The 23,124-nt window shown below is 40.9% G+C and overlaps 1 protein-coding gene across 1 annotated transcript in view; it reads left to right on the top strand.

Moving 5' to 3' along the window:
* The window catches only part of GK (glycerol kinase), a 101,539-nt gene that overhangs the window by 8,894 nt on the left and 69,521 nt on the right, over nt 1-23,124 (top strand). Inside the window, exons 2-4 of the mRNA XM_070943380.1 lie at nt 5,281-5,354; nt 18,681-18,787; nt 19,217-19,294. Coding sequence (XP_070799481.1) covers nt 5,281-5,354; nt 18,681-18,787; nt 19,217-19,294 — 259 coding nt within the window. The remainder of the gene's footprint in view (nt 1-5,280; nt 5,355-18,680; nt 18,788-19,216; nt 19,295-23,124) is intronic.

The following is a 23,124-nucleotide window of genomic DNA, read 5'->3' on the forward strand; positions in this document are numbered from 1 at the left end:
AGTAATGGACCCAATAATGTCGGAAACTTGCCCAGTGACTTCCCAAAGCTGAGAATAGATGGCATTAATTTACAAGAATGGTATCAGCAGCTCCAGGTTGTCTTTATGAAAGAAAACTTACTGTTTTTTATCACTAATCCCCCAAAAAGACCTTGGACTCTAAAGTTAGACTGCTTACACCATAGAGCATTTTTCTTATTAATTTCTAGTGTATCTCCTGCAATGTATCATAGCATTAAGCAAAATCTGACTGTCTCAGAAATTATTCAATGCATGTTCAATTTATTTGACAGTGATAGTGTAGCTACTACCACAAGAATGTCTAAAGATTTCTTTTCTTCTAGGATAAAACCAGGGGTTTCCATAAGTGAACATTTAATATCTTTAAACAAAATTAGAGCTGAACTGCATTTAAGGGGGGAGGTGATTTCAGACCAAACGATGAAAAGTGTTATCATCAACTCACTTGACCCATCATGGGATAATTATATGTCACATTTAGACACAATCAATCTAGGATACTTATCCATAGAAAGTCTATCCAACAAGTTAATAGCTGAAGACAATTCAAGGAGGAGTCGCTCTAACAACCACATAGAACACAGACCATAGAGAAAGGTAGCTTTTCAAGAAAGATATCATGAAACATTTAGATGCCACAACTGTGGATCCAAGGAACACAATAGGAGAGATTGCCCCAAAATTTCAAAAGAAAGACATAGGTCAGAACACAGAAATAAATACAACTATAGACAGTCTTCCATTGATAGACATAGATATAGAAGCCCACCAAATTATAAAGAGCATAGAGGGGGCAGAGATAATTCAAAGGATAGAAAATCTGGTTCACTGAATGGACTAAACAAACAAGACAACACTAACGTACAACAAACTGAGAACAATAATTGGCTTATTGATTCTGGAGCAACTAATCATACCACTAATAATAAAAGTATATTATCTTCATTTGTAGAAGATAAATTTGTAATAAAGGTAGCTAACCAAGAAAAGGTCCAAGTAATAGGTAGAGGGAATGTAACCTTACCTGGCCTAGGAAAAATAGAGGGGGTATTACTAATACCTGAAATACCTCATAACATACTAAGTGCCATAAAACTAAGCAGAGATTCTGATATTAATATTGTGTTTTCAAAAGGAAAAGCGACTTTGGAGAAAAATAAAATAGATATAGGTACAGTAATGATTAAAGGAGGCCTACCTTATTTAATAACAAAGGAGAAATGGTTACACAACATTGATTCAAATATGGAAGATTGTATTGAACTAGATAATGGAAACATTAGTAACAGTGACAATGATGAATGTAAAGTAGCTCATAATCACAAGGATGCACATAATGAGAAAAAACCAAAAATAGGTAAGCCAATTCATGATGAGTGTGCTCATGTTTTACATAGGAAGTTAGGACATGCCAGTTTTCCTGTAGTACAAAAAATGACTGAACACGCAGAAGGTGTTAAAATAAAAAATTGTGAAAACTATTTGGAATGCTCAGTATGTAAGTCTACAAAACTAAAAACTAGTCCCAGGCCTAGAAAATCAACAAGGTCAACCAACAAAATTTTTGATTTAGTACACATGGACCTGGTTGGTCCACTAACTCCATCAATCACTTATAAAAAACGTTACTTCTTAACCATTGTGGACGATTATAGTCGTTATGGATTTGTTTACACATTAAAACATAAAGATGAAACTTTTCAGAAATTTAAAGAATTTTACAAACGCGTAGAAACACAACACAATATCAAAATAAAACAAATCATGACAGATAGGGGATGTGAATTCATGTCTAAGGAATTCTCCCAATGGCTGAAGGACAAAGGAATGTTACATTACACATCTAGCCCATTTTCTGCATTCCAGAACGGAATTGTAGAGAGAAAGAACTCAACATTACAAACCATGATTAGATGCACATTGGAAGATGCTGGCTTAAGCAAACAATTCTGGTCAGACGCCCTACAATATTCCAATTACACACAAAATAGAACTTGGTCCAGCATTGTAAATAAGACACCATATGAAGTGATGTATAATAGGAAATCAAAATTAGCACACATGCACATATTTGGAGTCACTGCAGACGTACACATACCTAAACAATTAAGAAGAAAAGGAGAAAATGTGTCTAGAAGACTTAGATTTATGGGATATGAGACAGGTACAAAAGGATACAGATTCATTGATAATAATAACAAATTTATAGTTTCCAGAACAGCTGTGTTCCATGAACAGGCCAACTGGTCTAAAATACATCTTAATGAAATATTCCCAAGCAACAACACAGATACAAAACCCCAAGAGAAAAGAACTATAGAAAAGCAAAATGACAACAAACATAGAAACAAAACCAAAACATGGACAAACAGTCAACACAAAATAAAGACAGATACATTAACAAAAAGGGAAGCAAGATATTTGCATGATAATAATAGTAAACCTGAAAAAACAATTAGAAATACCAGAAATCAAATGCCAAATAAGTACAAGGATTATATAATGCATATGAATGGAGAATCAACGACACCTAATACATATGAGGAAGTGTTAAAACTTCCTCCTAAAGAAAAAGAAAAATGGGAATTAGCAATGACAAAAGAGATGGAAAGTTTACAAGGATTAGATGTATTTACACCTGCAATTGCACCAAAGGACAAAACAATTATTGGCACTAGGTGGATATATAAAATTAAAAATTTAGAGGGAGGCAATACTCTATACAAGGCTAGATTAGTTGCACAAGGTTATGCACAGAAATATCCCGAGGATTATACTGACACATACTCCCCCACTGTAAGAACTGAGAGTGTCAAAACAGCTCTAGTTATAGCATCAGCACTCAATCTCGATGTATTCCAATATGACATACAGACTGCGTATTTACACGCAAAATTAGATAAGGAAATATATGTAAGAGCACCTCACAGTCAATACACAAACAAGAATGAGACTTGGTTATTAAACAAAAGTTTATACGGGTTAAAACAATCTGGTAAACGATGGTATGATTGTTTAGTAAAAGTACTTAAAACTATGGATTTCAGTGCTACTACTGCTGATAACTGTTTCTTTGTTAAAAAGGGTGATGATTACATAGAATTTGTATTAATCTATGTGGATGACATTTTGTACATAGGTAAACATAAAGAAGAGAAACATTTGTAACAAAGCTAAATGAACATTTTTCACTGAAATCTTTAGGCAAAGTAAATAAGTATCTTGGTGTTCAAATTAGTAAAAATAGAAGAGGATTCAAGCTTTCTCAGAGAGATAAGATCATAGAGCTCTTGAACAAATGTAATCTAAGCGATGCTAAACCCTGTGACACTCCTATGCAGACTGACTTTCTAAGGAATGCAGATGAATCATCCCCTGAGTTCAAAGATAACACATTCTATAGATCAATCATAGGTTCCCTTCTTTACATTTCCAATTGGACCAGACCTGATATCGCTTTACCCCTCAATTTATTGTCCAGACATGTCAGCAAACCAACAATGTACCATTGGGAAGCTGTCAAAAGGATATTAAGATATTTAAAGAATACCTTAGATTTTTGTTTGATATTAGAGCCTAATAATGTCAAGGAGCCAAACCTCACATGTTACGCAGATGCGGATTGGGCTGGAGACACTTCATGCAGAAAATGTACATCTGGTTATATATTCCTCCTTAACGGTTGTCCAGTTTACTGGTACACTGGCAAACAAGATTTAGTGGCCACTTCAACAACAGAAGCAGAATATGTTTGTCTATCTAAAGCAGCAAATAACCTTGTATGGTTTAATGACTTAATTTCTGACATTTGGAAAAAACCCACCTTGCCTTTTGAAGATAATAAAGCGGCTATCGAAATATCTAGATCTGACGCCATTGGACAAAGGTCCAGACATATAGATATAAAATTTAAACATGTGAGACAGTTATCTCAGGATGGATTTATTAAAGCGGTGCATTGTGAGACATCAGAACAATTAGCTGACATATTAACAAAACCTTTGCCATCTAAACAACATAAATACCTGACTTCTAAGTTATATGTTTTGTATTGTTCTGAATCTGAATGTAATTGGTGTAGCATATCGAATCGGCATTTAGAGGGGGATTTGTCACAAGTAAATGCCTTATTCTCCAATATGTAAATAGTATATGAACGGGATATCAGGGGTTAATTTATTCTTCACTTCTTAATGTATTCATACTTCACCACTCCCATATCTAGCTCCACCCATTGTATATATAAGGAGCTGCACGCACCCATTCCTTGCTTCTATCTGTGAATATTCAGTGAATATAGAATGCCTTGTGTAAATAAAGAGAGATATATTTGAACTCTTAATTCTTAAATGATTTATTGAGTCTGATCCTGAAAATATTGCAACACTGGATGTACTCACTACTATAATCAGAAGGATACTATAATGAGAGGGTTTTTTTTGTAAAATCAGTTTGATAGAATGATTGCTGATTCTGAGTACTAACCTCTAGAAAAAGGTAGATGTAACCTTGGTTTATGTATTTCTGATAAGCAAGGAAAACTCATATTTAGCCTCATTTTTATAGATCAGATAAGTTCATACTATTCAAAGTTTAGATATTCAGAATTTAGAACTGTAATTATATTTCTATGAATATTAGAATATTTCTTAGTGTTTATAAAAAAATATTCAGGAACATTAAGTGAAATGGCAGCCTTTTTAAAAATATTGTAAAAGCGGATTAAGAAATAAGACTTGATTTATTTAGTTATGAAGTTGAAAATAATTTATTATGCATATTGACCTTTGGATATAAAACTATAGGAAATTGCTTTTTATTTCAAAGATCCATTTTTTCTCTATTTTCCCTTTTGATAGTGGCCCATATTGTGTAACAAATATTCTTTGCCTTTATTTTTCTATATAAGCCTCCTAAACCTAAATTTTCCAATTAACAAATTCTTCATATATCATCTAATTTCATATATTGAGTTTTCATATCATTGCAAAATTATAGTTGAAAAGCTGTAACTTGGGATCCAGAAGGGCTTGTACTTTCTTTTAAATAAGTTATTTTAAAATAGCATGTTATTTGCTATGTGTTTCTAGGGTTAAGCATTATGCTACAATTCTGTTATTTGACCATTTCCTGTTATATATGAAGAAATTAGTATACTGTTTCCTGATAAAATGTTAGTGATGAGCTTCCTTATGTACTCTACCCTTTTGACTATGGATGTACAAACTGGTTTGGTAACTATAGATTTACTGCTTACAGGTTTTCAATGCAAACACAGCTGAATTATTGAGTCATCACCAAGTGGAAATCCAGCAGAAATTCCCCAAAGAAGGGTATTGCTTCTCCTTTATATTTGAATATTTGATATTATGTTATTAAATTCTATGTAAAAAACCTAAGTTTTTTTAACTGATGGAATTGTTCCATACCGTAGGACAAATGGTATGGCTTTCTTATTTCTTTCCTTTATTATGTTATTGAAATCTGCTCTGTTAGCAAACACCCGAATTCATATTTTTAGAGTGTGGTAGAAGTTGCATTGTGGACAACTGAGAAAATTCAACCCAGAGAATTGTTTTTCTTGGATCTTAGAATTTAAATATGTCCAACATGAATAGAAAGGCAGTTCATGTGTTCAAATTTGCCTCTTCTTCGGGCTCTGTGTTATAGCCATGTTATATATAATGTACTTTTTATATAATTTCATTGTATAGAGTTAGTTTTTTTTTTAATTGTTTCAATTCAGACCTAAAAGTTTACATTGCAATAGATGGTTTTTAAGATTAACATCATAAATTGGATATTCTTGCAGCAGGATCCCTCCTAATATCCTTTAGACTTGCACAGTAATTTTAGAAGTTTGGTGGTATTTAGTTTATATCACCAAGATAACTCTTGTATGGTTTACTAGGAAAACAGTAAGCAGTTACACTTGAACATGCTATTCAATAATATGTATATTTCACCCATCATAGAAATGCTACTATGATGAACCTATATCAGGTATATAAAACCTGCTATGAGTAATAATTCTGATACATGCCTCAATGCATAAGAAGTAAAATACATAAGTTTTCATGCTTGTGGTTTATCTTCAAATCCCATCAATTTAAACTTTGCATTTTAAACTAGATTCTTAATAAGAACATTGTGACAGAAAGACTACATATTTTAAATATGATTTTATAGGTATCATAGAATGGTAACAAATGACAAAACATGCATTGTGATCAAATCCCATCCTTTTTGTTCCTACATTTCACAGAAATACCATGTTTCCCTGAAAATACGACCTACCCTGAAAATAAGCCCCAGCCAGATTTTTCATGCCTGCATCTAATAATAAGACCTACCCCAAAATAAGCCCTACTTAAGCCCCGCCCACTCAATCCCAGCTCGCAGTTGCAACAGGGCAGGAGAGTGCACGGCACCACCATCAGGTGAGGCGAGACAGGTGGTAGGAGCTGCCACATGCATCTCGTACCTGTGCCACCTCAGGGCCCCCACATCCAGGCCACTCCCTCCTCTGTGACCACCTCCCACCCATTCAGTGATCTGGCTGCCTGCCCACCTCTTCCCTTTCACTACCCTCCCGAGGCAGACTACCATGCTATGGAGGATGGGCGGGTGAGATCGGTCCCCTTACCTGGTCCCCCTCCAATGTTTTGGAGTGAGGGGGGAGTGATGGCAAAAGGCCCCTGCCACCGCTACGCATCAGCAATGTCTGCAACTAGAGGGGCTTTCTTCTGTCCCCCCGCCCTGCAGATTACTTGCCCAGCAATGGCTGCTACCTCCTTCACCTGCTGCTTCGGTCCTCCAGCACTGCCTTGCACTGCCTGGTCTCTGTTCGCCGTTTAAAAAGTTCAATCAGGACTTCTGGTGGTGACGTCACGGTGGTGCAGTGCAAAGAAACGGGGCTCTGTTTCATTTGCTCAATTTTTCACATTTGGAGGCCTGTAGGGGCAAAGTTGGATCCTGGAGGGACCAGCGATTCAGAGGGGAAGCTCTAGAGGTAACTGGGAGAAGCGCAATCTCCCGTTACAGCAAGAGGAATCCCTTGAATTCAGTGCGAAAGAGATCGGCCTTTATGGCGGATCCAGAGGCGTGATGGCCTGATTGAATGGAATAGGAAGAGAAGAGAGGGAAGCAGCGAGAAGTATCGGCAGAGATTGAAGAAATTGAGTTGGATATTGAGACCTACGAACTTCATTTGCTAACAAGTGAGTCTCCAAGGCGGGAAAAGTGGTGACTTAGCGGTGGGAGCGGAGGCCTGGGAAGACGGATACCATTACTGTCAGATCAAGAGGAAGGAGTGACTGTAGGATTGAGTTGGTGTTTTTTTGAAAATCTTAAAGATAGACTAAGTATTTGGATTTGGACTGGGATTGTGACGAAGCTTTTGAAAGAGAAACTCTAAAAGAAGCTTGTTTTGATAGTGACTGCAAGGTGGTGAAGAGATGCTGACTGTGCTAAATAGGAGGAAGGTGACATCTTAGAAATAAAGGGATGAAGAGCAGCTGTGTCAGGGTGGCAATTAATCCCATTCTGCTTTTGGGTAATTGCACCTAAATTAGAGAATGGATCGTGACTTTTTCCTTGCAGCATACTTTAAGAAAATAAACTTGAGATATATTCTAATAAACACATTTTATTATAAAGAAGTAAAAAAATCTTATTAGCTAATTAATTACATCTTGGCAGCGTTCCTGCCTTATCGGCAGAAGTTCTGACAGACGAACAAAGAAAGTTAGAAGGAAGTGAAAGAATGTGGACATGCGCAGTGGCTTCTGAGATAAGAGTCAAATCAGTCTACCGTAAGTCTCAGAATGGGAGCCCAGCTGACAAATACAAAAACGCAGTGACAATCCCCTTCTTTGCCAGTTGAGCGGACATCAGTACATCATCAAATAAGGCACATCTTCTTACGCAAATACTCATGTTGAGCTGCTGGAAGCGGTTTGTTGAGCATATCAGCAGTTTGATCATGTGTAGATACATACTGCAATTTAACAAAACCTTGTTTCACTAATTGTTTTATGTTTTTGATAACGGATGTCAATGTGTCTGGACCTAGAACCTGTGAAATGTGATTCAGAAATATAAACCACCGATTCATTGTCTTCCATCACGGTGATCAGTCGGATCGGACGTGTCCAGATATCTGTGACCAAAGCATCAAACCAAGTTAGAGAATTACATGCATCTGAAACACAAGCATATTCAGCTTCAGTAGATGAACAAGAAACAAAATTCTGTTTACGCACTTGCCAATAAACAGGACATCCATTTAAGAACATCATATAACCTGAAGTACTTTTACGTGATTTCTTATCACTCGCCCAATCAGAATCTGCATAACAACTTAATTTTGCATAATGCAGTATGTGTTGGTTCTAACAATAACTTCATATGTTTAGTGTGTTTTAGGTATTTCAATAATTTCTTAACACATGTCCAATGAAACTTTTTTGCCTTACGTACGTGTCGAGACAAGAGATTAACACTAAGTGCAATGTCGGATCTGGTCCAACTACTAATGTACAACAGTGACCCAATAACTGAACGATAAAATGTTTGATCCTCGAACTCAGGACTTGGTTCATGTGTCAAGTTGTGAAAATCTGTTTGCATGGGTGTCTTTGTTGTGTTAGCATCCTTCATGTTGCAATGATGCAAAATTTGTTCAATGTTATCCTCTTGTGAAAGACTAAACCCCTTCTGTGTTTTGTCAATCTGAACACCTAAATAAACGCTAATATGACCTAAAGATTTCAATGTGAAATATCTCTGCAAAGCTTTGGCAAAAATTTCACTCATTTGCTTATTTGGACCAATATAAACAATATCATCAACATAAACAAGAACTATCTCATATGTATTGTTAGATCTTTTTGTGAACACGCACTAATCAGTTTCGGACTTAATAAAGCCCATTGAATTTAGCTTGTCAGTAAGACATAAGTACCACATTAAACCAGACTGTTTCAGATCATGAAGACTTTTGTTTAGAAACCAGGTATCCCCTTCTTGCTGTCGGAACCCTGGAGGATCTCTCACGTAGATCTCTTTGTCTAGGTCAGCATGTAAATAAGCCGTGTCAGCATCGAACTGGAAAACTTCTAAACCAAGAATAGTTGCAGTTGCTAAAGCAATTTTTACACTCTCAGTTCGGACTGTCGGTGAATAAGTATTTCTGTAGTCCTCAGGATAACATTGAGCGAAACCCTGAGCTACAAGTCTGGCCTTGTACAATGACTCACCATTTGGCTTCTTTTTGATTCTGTAGATCCATCGAGAGCCAATGACCCTTTTGTTTGCTGGAGGTTTTGCAGGTGTAAACACCTTAAGTTTCTTTAGACTGTCCATTTCAACCTGCATTGCCTCATACCACTTCTCTTGCTCTGAATCAGGAAGATGTTTGATTTGTGTGAACGTATCAGGTGGAAGTGTAACATTGCAAATCAAAGGCAAGGGTATTTTTGTCAGTTGCCACGAATATCGTTGTAGAGGGATCCCCTTTGTGGCCCTCTTGGAACATCTTGGAGCAACAGTCCATTCTTCTTCTGCTTCATCCTCGTCCTCACATTCGTCGCTAGCGTCAGCATCCGCGGCTTGCAAAGACGGAACATCAGGTTGAGAAGAACTAGTGGAATCTTGATTATCGATCTGCGCGGCATCAGCAGTAGCCTCTCTAGGAAAATAAACTCCAGGATCATTGGAATGAATCTTGGAGCAGTCAGCATCTTCCTCAAAATTAGCAGATTGGGAAATCACAATTACATGTTTAGAGTCAATAAATTTGCTCCATTTTGAATTATCATCAATGCCCATAAATCTCAGTCTCTTTGCTGCTGGACCTCCTTTTCTTCTTTGAGCTAAGGGAATGTTCACCATAGCATATGAACCAAAAATATGGATGTTTTTGAGACTGGGCTTGTACCCATACAACATGAAGAAAGGAGTCTGATTTATTACACTGCTCCAAGTACGGTTGACAATGTAATTTGCATATTTGATAGCTTCACCCCCGTATGGGTTACTAAGGTTGGCGTCTTCTAGGAGACAACGCATCATGGTTTGCAGTACCCCTTGTCGTCTCTCTGCGACTCCGTTATGAGCCGGTGTGTAAGGAGCCGATGTCTGATGAAGAATTCCATTCTTCCGCATCCAGTCTTGGAAACGCTGAGATATGAATTCAGCACCACGATCACTCTGGATTCTGGCGATGCGAACTTGGTGTTGGGTAGAAACAAGAGCTGCAAAGTCTTTAAAGATCTGAAAGGTCTCAGATTTTTCTTTCATAGGATATACATATCCATATCTAGAGTAATTATCAACAATTGTTAGAAAATATTTTCTACCACCAAGTGTTGGCGGAAAAGGACCAACTATGTCAGTGTGTACCAAATCAAAAATGTGTGTTGACAGATGTGTAGCGCGTTTGGGAATTGTTACTGCTTTGGATTTGGCCTTTTTGCATACAGCACAATCCAAAAACACCTTACACCCCTTTAGATCCAAACCTTTTGCGAACTCCGGCATCTTCCTAAGAACACGGAAACTGGCATGCCCCAATCTTCTATGCCATTTATGGATACACTTGGAATGCAAAGGTTTACCAGTTAGTGAATTCTCAACATTTTTTTTTAATTTGATTTATATGCCGCCCTTCTACGGAGACTCAGGGCGGTTTACAATGCGTTAAGCAATAGCCTTCATACTTTTGTATATTTATACAAAGTCAGCTTATTGCCCCCACAAACTAGGTCCTCAATTTACCCATTTTAGAAAGGATGGAAGGCTGAGTCGACCTTGAGCCTGGTGAGAATTGAACTCGCAGTAATTGCAGGCAGCTGGATGTTAAATGCTGCCTTAGGAGGCATTAGCCTCCTACGCCACTCAACAGTTTTATGAGGAACCTCAGGCTTGCTGAGCAACCTGTTTCCTTATTTTCTTTTTGTTGGCTTTAGGAGCCTTTGGAGTAGCAACAGGATCTCTCTCTGGAGCATCTCTCTCTGGGCCTGTGCTCTCCTCTTTTGGTATACTTGCCTGTGTTTGCGATTTAGGCTTTGGCTTTAAGTAATAAACACCACCAATTAACATGGTTTCAGCAAAAATATCTCCATTTTTAACTATGTAACTTGCTTTTTCAAGGTGGTGAACCTGGAACTTTAATGCTCTAGACAAGTGATTCTGACTGAGTAAATTACTATTTGCTGTTGGTATATAATAAACATCAGGAATTAATTACATCTTGGCAGCATTCCTGCCTTGTCGGCAGAAGTTCTGGCAGATGAACAAAGAAAGTTAGAAGGAAGTGAAAGAATGTGGACATGCGCAGTGGCTTCTGAGATAAGAGTCAAATCAGTCTACTGTAAGTCTCAGAATGGGAGCCCAGCTGACAAATACAAAAATGCAGTGACAGTATTATTATTATGCAGTAATAATGCCAATAGACAAAGAACCTGTCAACTATTTTCAATATCAGTGGACTCTATTGACTATAAATAGTGATCCTAAAGGAGGTTACCCCACAACAGCTGGACAATAGACTTTACTTATTAACAGTAAAAATATAAATCAGATACAATCTCATACCTTTTCTGTATATATGCTATTTACTCCTATATTGATATATGTATAAATATCTGTATAGAAGCTAGGGTTAGTATTATACATATATATATATATGTATATATACATATATATATATATATATGTATATATACATATATATATATATGTATATATACATATATATATATGTATATATACATATATATATATGTATATATACATATATATATATGTATATATACATATATATATATGTATATACATATGTATATATGTATATATACATATGTATATATGTATATATACATATGTATATATGTATATATACATATGTATATATGTATACATATATATATGTATATATACATATATATATATGTATATATACATATATATATATATGTATATATACATATATATATATGTATATATACATATATATATATGTATATATACATATATATATATATATACATATATATGTATGTATATATACATATATATGTATGTATATATACATATATATGTATGTATATATACATATATATATATATGTATGTATATATACATATATATGTTTTCTCAGGTTTTCGCGGGTGTTTGTATGTAGGTCTTTGGTTATTCGGGTCTTCTCCCACGTAAGAGACTTCGTCGAAACGTCGCCAAGACACTTCCAATTTTACGTGGGAGAAGACCCGAATAACCAAAGACCTACATATATATATGTATATATATGTTGGAGTCGGTTTTGGTTTCGCTGTCTTCTGCGGTGGTCGGAACTCCCAACTCCCCCAGGCCTGGGGAAGCGAACTCAATGACTTCCACCCCATTCAGGGCTGTCTCACAATTCTTTGCTGGAGGCTTGTCAGCTTTCTTCTCACCAGCAGTGGTCAGCTTGGAGCCAAGTTTGGAGAAACAATCAGCAGCCCAGTGGCCCTCCTTCCCACATTGGAAGCACGCTGTGGATTTAAACTTCGATGCTGACACCCCCACCCCCCGCCACTCTGGGGCCTTCTTTCTGTGGAGCAAGGGAAGGCTTGTTCCAAACTTGGCCCCCACTGTAGCGATCCCTGGTCAGGTCAATTTCCACATTGGCTGTTATCACATACCAGTGTTGCAGGTCTCGAGGGGCCCCCTGGGAGCAGCAAGCCTTGTAGACATCCTCATTAAGGCCATCTTTATAGTATTCCATCAGGGCCTCCTGGGACCACCCCCTCATGTGGCGCACCAGCTTGCAAAACTCCTGGGTGTATTCAGCCACCGATCTCCGCCCCTGATTTATTCATCCTGATTCTGGCCTTCCGCTCAGCTAGGGAGTCCTCAGAACGCACTCCGAGTGTCACCATAAACTGGTCATAATTCCTCAGCAGGGGAGAATTCTTATCATGGAGGCCCACCCACCAGACAGCAGACATTCCCTCCAGGGCCATAGTGTCGCATCTCACACGGGTGGCTTCCAATGGGAATCCTCTCCATATTCCTCCATGTGATTCCACACTTGGGTTAGGAAGAATCCTAAAGCCTTGGGGTCTCCTCCATATTTTATTGTAAGCGGAGGAACCTTTGGAATTTGATGTCTCTGGGTCCCTGTCCCCCCTCACGGGGGGGGGGGCTGGGCTGCAGCCACAGCTTGAGCCCCAGCAGCTTGCTCTGTCTCTGGCTGAACCCTAGGAATCTCTTCTGCGCTCACTGAAGCCTCTGCTTCCCTCCCTGGATGTTCAGCCTCCCTCCGAGCCGGCAGTGCATACCTTTTGTGGGCTTTACAACTCTCAAAGGCTTCTTTCAAGAGTTGCATGGCTTGAGTCAGCAGGAGGGCTTCTCTGTCCCCTTCCTGCCAAGCCCCCTCTTCATGCCGGCATCTGGTAACTGTCACCCCTGAGGGGATTTCTTCTGGAGGTTCCATCGTCTCCATGCCCAGTGACCACTTAGCTCTGACTGGCTTTTCTTCAAGCTGTAATTCTGACATCCAGTCCGAAACCTCCCCATCTCGCCTGGACAAGGGAGGGGTAGACCCAATGGCTCCCATGTCCTCTTTGTCACTGTCTTGGTCAGACATTCTTGGCTCAGCCCCCACAGTAGAGTTTTCTCCAGGATGGCTGGTAAAGCAGACTTTGCTTAATGACAGGCATGCCTCCATTCAAAACTCAAGAAAGGAAAACCCCCAACTCCATGTTTTTGTAGAGAAAGTTACTTTTACAGAGTATGAACTGAATGCAGCATAAGAAAAGCAAAGTCTGAGGCAATAGGTGCAAAAATTACATATTGAAAGTATCCCCAAATCCCTCCCCCCTCAAGGACCCAGTTGAGTGTCCAATCCATATCTCCCCAAGGTGTCATGTGAGGTACTTCTTCAGATGGCCCCCATCTATCTAGTATGCTGGAACGGTTGACCTTGACAGCTATCAGCGCTCTCTGCAGCTGCTATGAAGACTGAGAATTTTCCTCCCTTTTCCGAGACATCTCCACCAGCTCACTCCCCCCCCAAATACCAGCAATGCCTCCCCCCATCCCATTACAATGGCAGCCGAAAGCAAGCAAGCATTCTGAGTCTGACAGCCAGCATCTACTGAAATGCGGCGGCAGAGCTGCTACCTTCAAAACTGCAAATGGACCAGGCAATGTGAGTCAGTGCCATAGGACCAAAGCGGCAGGTGGAGGAGGAGGCAGCAGCCGCTGCTGGAAGGTGATCTATGGGGCGGGATGGTGGGGACAGAAGACAGCCCCTCCAGCAGCAGACTCGGAATGTTGTGCAGCAGGGGCAGAGGACTTTCGCCTTCACCCCCCCATCTCTGAAACAGCGAAGGGGGATTGGGTAAAGGGACTGAACCTCACCCACCCATTCTCCATAGCATGGCAGTCCAGCTCAGGAGAGGAGTGAAAAGGAAGCAGCGGGCGGACACCTGGATCTTGAACAGACGGAGCAGCCCCTTCACCATCTCACTTGGCTGTTGATGGGGCAGGGGAGAATCTGGAGAAGGACTTAGAATGGCAGGGGCGGAGCGTGCAGGGTCTGCGGCATGGTGCCCGCTCCAGCTCCTGCCTCGCCTGGTCTGTTCATCATCTGACCTGCAGAGCCCTGATGCTGGTGGGGTGAGGCGGGTGGCGGCAGCAGCCAGAGCAGCCCCTTCTCCATCTCACCTAGCTGTTGATGAGGTTCTTCAGCACTGCCACCGAATGGACCAGATGAGGCATGAGGCAGGGATGGAGCTGGAGGAGAACACAGGGCAACCAGGGTAGAGTGCATGGGGGCCATGGCATGGCACCACCCCTGCCCCACCTTCTGCCTTGCTCGGTCCATTCATCAGCCAGCCTGCAGCCCCTTCCCTGTCTCACACAGCGGTGGCCAATGGTGCGTCTCCTGCCACCACTCTCATTCTACCACTGGTTGCCCTGGCTGGGACTTGTGCTGCAGCCTCCTCACCCCATCAGCATCAGGGCTCTGCAGGCCCCGCCGCCCCAACAGTATTCTTTGCCACCCATCTGGACAGGGCCCACAGAGAGATGGGCGGCATTGCGGGGCTGGAGGTGGGCTGTGGCTGAAGGAAGGATGGAAAGGTCTCCACAGGAGACGGACTGCCTGTGTGCCTCGCTCTGCCCTCCACCCCAGAAGCGGGATTGAAACTCAGGTGAAGCGACCTGGTGGGCAGAAGGGTATGATTTTTCACCTGGCTCTTTCTGCCATTCCATTTTCTTTTTCTTGGACAGACCTTTTCCTACACTTTGTCTTTCACTTTGTCTTACTTTTTCACACAGGAGGCAGGTAGCCCAGCCCCACCTTGTGCCTTGGCTAGTGGCGGCGGCTCCAGCCTGCCAGACATGCTGCACAGCTACCTATGTGAAAAAAATAAGACACCCCCTGAAAATAAGCCCTAGTGTTTATTTTGGGGCCCAAAAGAAAATAAGCCCAGGTTTTATTTTTAGGGAATCACGATATATAAGAGACACACCTTTTGACTTTACAACACACTTTTTATATTTTAGATGTCTTTGGCTGGATTTTATTTTCTGATATGTCTTTCTTATTCTAAAACCAACAGTGAAAGATAATGTTTGGTTTTTATTCACTGTAAAGATCATTTGAAGCTAAGGCTTACTTAAGCTATGTTACCTGGCAATATAAGCTTATATTCTGTCTGAATAAAACATTCTTGCAGGTTTTTGTAGGAAGAATTAACTGAAAAAAGGTACAGTCATTCTGCTTTTAGGAAACTGGTTAATAGTCAATGAAACTATTGTTGGTAAATGGTCATCTCCTTCTAAGGCAGGGGTGTCAAACTCAAGGCCCACGGGGCCCATGGGGTGCATACATCTGGACCACAGGGCCGACCTGAAAATAGCAAAGGACCAGTTCATGGTGCTTCTGCTAACCAAAGTGGGCCCCCATGCCCCGTTTTGGCTGCCATGGTGGTGCAGGAGGCCGTCCAGGACCAAAATGGGGCACAGGGATGCGGGTGGCCTCCATGCGCCCTGTTTTGGCTGCCAGAGTGGTGCAAGATACCGTTCAGGCCCAAAACGGGCACGGGGGGGGGGGTCACGGGTGACCTCTGCATTTTGGCTTCCAGAGTGCTGCAGGAAAATAGTTGGGAAAGAAAATAGTTGGGAACACAGGCAGCAATCAGAAGAAAAAGAATTGGTCAGGAAAGCATTTTTTCAAAAAAGGAGGTGGCCAAAGAGAGCAGAGTCCAAATATAAGGTGCAGGGAGACACACTGTCACAGAAGAAATATGGAAGGCATAGGAATGAGAAAAGGAGTTTAAAAAAACAAACTGGACTGGATAACAGGAAGTTTGAAATAAAGTTGAAAGGAAATCCCTCTTTCAGGGTCAATTTCTTAAGGCAGTGAATTTGGGCACATGATATAATTCTTTGCACTGGCAGGTTCAAGAGGTTTCTGAATTGGGAAATTTTGATCCCTATTTTTGCTTCACTGACACTCGTTGAGAGGACTGCAAGACTTCTTTTTTTTAAAAAAAGGTTTTTTTTTATTTTTTAGACAAACATTTAATGAATCAGTCATTCCTTCTATGTGACATCTCGGTGTTGTCTCCAAAAATTCTTCTTTTTGTTGTTTCTTCTATCTTCATTCTCACCAAGTCCATTACAACAGTTCATCACTAACACAATATTCTAATTGTAGCACTTTTTATACATGACTATTAATTTATTTATTTGTATCTCTTTTCCAACCAATGGTAAAATTGATTCCATATCTTAAACTATTCTGAATCTTTTTTCTTTAATCATCAAAGTCAATCTATTCATTTCTGCAGAGTCTAATTTTTTTTAATTACTTCTCCTTTCAAAGGTATTTTCTCTGCTTTCCAATTTTGTGCATAAACAATCCTTGCAGCTGTTATTACTTGTATAATCAAATAGATATTTTCTTTACTAATTTTTTCTGGGAGGATACCCAGTAGGAACAGCTCTGGTTTTAAATCAGTACATTGCTGTATCATTTCTTCCAGCCATATCTTAATTTTATTCCAATAGTTTTTAGCTTCTGAACATGTTCACCACATATGGTAATATGAACCTGGCAACTGGTGACATTTCCAACATTTGGATGATTTATCTTTAAACATTGGACTGCAAGACTTCTGATTTGGTGGCAGAGAAGACAACAGAAGGGATCCTTGAGGCTATACAGACTCAACTTTAGGCAGCTTTAGTCTATCAGAATTTTGCAAGATGATCAAGGCAAGATGATCTTCTCCTTAGCAGCATTTCTTTCCTTTCTCTCATTCAGCCTTTTTCTAACTCCAACTTTTCACTGCATTTTCTAATTTGCACCTGTCATTTTTTCCCTATAGCCAGAAGGGTTTCTTTCCTTGCTTGGGCAGTTCCCTTGACTGCCTTTTGTGGGCTGAGTCTCCTTTTCTTTCTTCCCCTGGGGTTCCCTCTGCATCCTCCTGCTGTGACTTTTGCTCAAGAAGCCCTTGCAATTTGCCTTGTTGTTCCACAGTTCTTTACTTGCTTCTCAACTCACTTTTTCTCTTCTTTCTGAGATTATTCAGAAAATCATATTCCCACCCCTACCCCCTTTCTGGTTTATATTCTGCAGAGAGGTAATTAAACATGTCCCTTTTAACATATTCTACTTGTCACAGAAAAGGGACTGGTGGCTTGGCTGAGGTTTCTGGAGTCCTATGTTGACTTGGATTCTGCCTCTTTCTCTCTCTCTTTCTCTCTCTGTCTCTCTCTCTCTGTGTTTGGTGGTCCAAATCTGCTTTTTCAACTAATGTCAACCCAAACAGGCCTTGAATTTTTTTTCCCTTGAGGTCTTTTTGACTACTTGCACCCTCATCCTTGAAGCTGTTTGTCATATTACTTCATTATCTTCCATCCCCAGCTTTTACACATATAATTCAACTAAAATCAAATTGCCACACCTGCTTTCTATTTCCCTGCTCATCAATGGAGTTGACTTCTACTAACTCTTTTCTTGAGGAAAGAGCCAAACCGTGAGCAAGCTGGCTTTTCTTGATGGTTTCATTCTTTTCAAATCGACTAGCATCAACACCACTCCCCACGCCCCATTTTGGCTGGCAGTGGACAAACTAAAAACAAAACAAAAGGAGAAATGTTTCCCCTTTTGCATTTGAGCATGCAAGAAGGAGGGCAGGAAAGGAGAAAGGGAAAGAGGAATGACAAAGAAAAAGAAGAAAAGATGGGAAAAGAGCAAAGAAGGTAAAATAAGGAACGAGGGGAAGGAAGAAGAAATTAGAATGAAGAGGGAAGGGAGGAAGGAAGGAAGGAAGGAAGGAAGGAAGGAAGGAAGGAAGGAAGGAAGGAAGGAGTGTATAATGAGAGTGAGGAGAGTCTGAGGGAAGTCCTGCCTTAGCACTTGGCCACCACAGGTGCCCCCCCGCCCGACACAAGTCCTGTGTCATGCTCACCATGGCCATGACCATCCCTGGCCACGCCCACCATAGCCCTCCAAGGTGAAACACAACCCTGAACGGCCCTCAATGAAATCGAGTTTGACACCCGTTTTAAGGCAATGAAGCGAACGAGCCATTGTGGTTTGTTGACTCTATCATATCAATTGTCAGACTTCTAATGTGGGCCTTGATGTTTTCAAGGTGGGTAGAACAAGACCCAAAGGAAATACTACAGTCTGTCTATGAATGTGTTGAAAGAACATGTGAGAAATTGAACCAGCTGAATATAGACATTTCCAACATAAAAGGTATTTTTAATTCTATAATAATCATGAATATCCTTCCAAATCAAGAGGAGAAAGTGATATATATAACTTACAGAGATGAATGGAGAATAAATGATGTTACTTTAAAGGAAACTAAAATTCTAAAAATATTTTAGAATTATAACCAATCAAAAACTTTTTTTAAGTGAGCCAGAAGGCACTTGCTTGGGCAAATATGTGTGCTGAATTCTGTTAATACCTATCTCTCAATGTTGTCCTCTCTGCCACATTGTACTTCAATCTGGATGATCTCTTTACTCTCAGAAGTGGCTTGTGATAAGTACAAAGAGCTTATAGCAGAAGAGCAATCAGAAAGGATTTCATTCAAAAGCAGAGTTTTGCTGAGGTTTTGGTGATCCAAAATCTGTAATTATCTAGAAAATGATAGAATGTTTGTTTTGTTCTTAAAAGCTGTTGGAGTTAGCAATCAGAGAGAGACAACTGTAGTTTGGAACAAAGAAACTGGAGAACCTCTGTATAATGCTATTGGTAAGTAAGTCTATTGAACTGTTGCAAATACTTTTTAATTAATATAGTTCTTGTCATATCCACATATATTTTATATGTTCTATGAACATCAATAACAATATGTTGCACCAGATATTAGTCTTTGTTTTTTATCTTTATGTTTAAAGATGTCCAAAGAATTCTTTGCATTTCAAAGCAGCTCTAAAAATTCTCACTTTTGCTCTCTTCTTTGGAAGGATTTGTTCCTGCTGTTTTTGTTCTATTAAACTAATCAAGTTCTACATTGAATGGATTAGTTGAAGCATAATTTATTAATTCATCATGTCAAGATTTTTTAATGAACTGTTGAATCAAGACATGAGAAGCAATCATAAGGACAGAAAAAAAAAACATTTTATTGTTTCATTCCAGCATAATTCTTTAATTTGGTGTTCTTTCATTTAGTTGCCTGTACAAAATGTCCATAGTAATACAAAATAAATTTTACATTATATATGAGTAAATCGCTAAGTTGCACATTTTGAACAAGCTGCAAGCATTGACAGAACTTTTCTAAATGCTAATATGCATGGAAAATACATTAATTAAGCATTGGTAATTAAGCATAAATTGCTATAATAGAATTGCTGTGGGCACATCCAATTTTTATGGGTTAGATCCCAGGAGATGCTCTCCGAATGAATAAAGCCCCTCTAAAAGAATATGGGTTAAGAATAGACCTAAGAAATGAAGAAATCTTTTTTTTAAAATTTTTTATTAATTAATTTATTATATTACAATACAGTACAATCAGTCAGACAGTGTTATTTTTATACACAGGTTAGATTGATTCTACCTTTACATTTTATCGTTCCACATTCCTATATGCATCTTAAAATTTGTATTAACTTTTATCTATTCTTTATTTGGTTATCAATCCACCTGTACCAATCATCGCACACCGTATAATACTCTGAGTCTTCTTTCTCGTTTAATTCTAGCAATTTGTTCATTTTGGCACATTCTAGAACTTTCTGAATAATATGTTCCTCTAGTGGTATATCCTTTCTTTTCCAATTTATTTATTTATTTATTGAATTTCTATACCACCCTTCTCCCGAAGGACTCAGGGCGGTGAACAGATTAAGATTTCATATACATATAATAATTTTTTTTTTTTTTATAAACAGTAAATAATAAATTGAGTCAACTTGGTGTATCTGCTAAGACCTTGGCATAGAATTTAGATGTTTAAGCTAGCTCTGCTTGTTGAAACAGAAAGGTCTTCAGGGCACGTCGGAAAGTGCGTAGATCTGGGATTATTTGTATTCCAGGGGGTATTTTGTTCCAAAGAGTAGGTGCCCCCACAGAGAAGGCTCTCTCCCTTGGAACTACTAGACGACATTGTTTTAATGATGATACTATGAGTAGGCCTACTCTGTGAGAGCGTATTGGTTGGTGGGAGGTTATCGGTTGCAGCAGGTGGTCTCGTAAGTACTCAGGTCCTAAGCCATGGAGCACTTTAAAGGTAAGAACCAACACCTTGAAGCACACTCGGAAGGCCACTGGAAGCCAGTGCAGCTCGTGTAGAAGAGGTGTTACATGTGAGCGTCATATTGCTCCCATAATTACTCGCACGGCCGCATTCTGGACCAGTTGGAGCTTCCGGGTGCACTTCAAGGGGAGCCCCATGTAGAAAGCATTGCAGTAGTCAAGTCGGGAAATGACGAGGGCTTGAGTGACTGTGCGTAATGAGTCCCGGTCTAGAAAGGGACGCAATTGGCGAATCAGGCGAACCTGATAGAAAGCTCCTCTGGCCAGATCTTCTAAAGACAGTCGTGCATCCAGGAGGATGCCTAAATTGCGAGCTTTCTCTGCGGGGGTCAATGACTCGTCCCCAATAGTTAATGATGGGACTAACTGACTGTACTGGGATGCCGCAGCCACAGCCACTCAGTCTTGGAAGGGTGGAGTCGAAGCCTGTTTCTCCCCATCCAGACCGTATGGCCTCAAGGCACCGGGACATCACTTCAAGGGCATTATTGGGGTGGTTTGTGGTGGAGATGTACAGCTGAGTGTCATCAGCGTACAGATGACATTGCACCCCAAAACCACGGATGATCTCCCCCAACGGCTTCACATAAATGTTGAACAGGAGAGGCGAGAGGACCGACCCCTGTGGCACCCCGCAAGTAAGGGGCCTCGAGGTCGATCTCTGTCCACCTGACAACACTGACTGCAACTGTCAGAGAGGTAGGACGAGAACCACCGTAATATGGTGCCTCCATAGTCTGGAGAGCCGCCGAGAGATCTAATAGAACCAGGACAGAGGAATGTCCCTTGTCCCGAGCCCTCCAGAGATCATCCACCAGTGTGACCAATGCCGTCTCCGTGCTGTACCCGGACCTGAAACCCAACTGGTACGGGTCCAGATATAATGTTTCATCCAGGGCCAATGGGAGCTGATGTGCCACCACACTCTCAACAACCTTTGCAATAAAGCGAAGGTTGGAGACAGGACAAAAGTTATTCAAAATAGCTGGATCCAAGGCAGGTTTCTTGAGGAGGGGTCTCACCACCGCCTCCTTCAAGATGGCCAGGAAATTCCCCTCACCCAAGGAAGCCGTAATAACTGCCTGGATCCAGCCGCGTGTAACCTCCCAGGCCGAATAAACGAGCCAGGAGGGACACAGGTCCAGCAAACACATGGAGGTACTGAGCTTCTCCATGATCCTGTCCACTTCCTCGGGAGTAACAGGATCAAACTCATCCCAAATCACCAGTCCCGCCATCACCTCCCCGCCCGAACCAGCTGGAGTCCAGCCCATCCTGAATCTGAGCGATTTTGTTCTGCAGATGATGACTATACTCCTCTGCCCGCCCCCGCATAGGGTCATCTCCCACTCCCTGATTCAAAAGGGAGCACGACACCTTAAAATAGGCAGCTGGGCGATTATCTGTGGACACAATGAGGGCGGAGAAGTAAACACGCTTCGCCGCCTCCATCACCACCACATAAGATTGAGTGAAAGATCTCAACTGTGCTCGGTCAGACTTGGAAAGGCTGGATCTCCAACAGCTCTCCAGGCCTCTCCTCCGACGCCTCATCTCCTGGAGCTCCTCAGTAAACCAAGGGGCCAACTGGGATCTGCGTCAGGTCAGAGATTGCAAAGGCACGACCTGGTCGAGAGCCCCAGCAGCCACCTTTTCCCAGGCATCCACCAGAGTCTAGACCGGGGCGTGGGAAAGAGAGACAGGTATAATCCCAAACTTCGTTTGGAACCACTCAAGGTCCATCAGGCGCCTGGGGTGGAACCAGGTGGTTGGTTCCGCCTCCCAGCGGCGGGGAGAGGCATAATGGAAGCCCAGCCTAAGGAGATAGTGATTGGTCCATGACAGGGGTTGAATAGCTGGCTCACCGCCACCAAACTCACTTCGCCACTGCTCCGAGATAAAAACTAGATCGGGCGTGAGTCCCCCCCTGATGAGTCGGGGCCTGTATTATTTGGGTCAGGTCCATGGCTGCCATGGAAGTCATGAACTCCCGGGCCGCTCCCGACGTCCCCCACCAGGGAGAGTAGGTTAAAGTCCCCCAGCACAATAAGTCTGGGAAACTCAACCACCAGCCCCGATATGGCGTCTAGCAGCCCGGGCAGGGCCATTGATATGCAGCTGGGAGATAGATACATAATCAACAGGGCCAACTGACCTTGTGGTCCCCATCTCATGAGGAGGGACTCACATCCGTCTATCTGAGGAGCAGTGACCTCCCGTGAACCATGGGCCTCCCTAATAACAACTGCCACCCCCCACACCTCTCCCCTGGGACCTCGGCTGGTGTAGCACCTGAAAACCCGGCGGGCAGAGTTTGT

This window comes from Pituophis catenifer, unplaced genomic scaffold (genome assembly GCF_029215685.1).
Source record: "Pituophis catenifer annectens isolate HBS135680 unplaced genomic scaffold, rPitCat1.0.hap2 SCAF_4, whole genome shotgun sequence".
NCBI lineage: Eukaryota > Metazoa > Chordata > Lepidosauria > Squamata > Colubridae > Pituophis > Pituophis catenifer.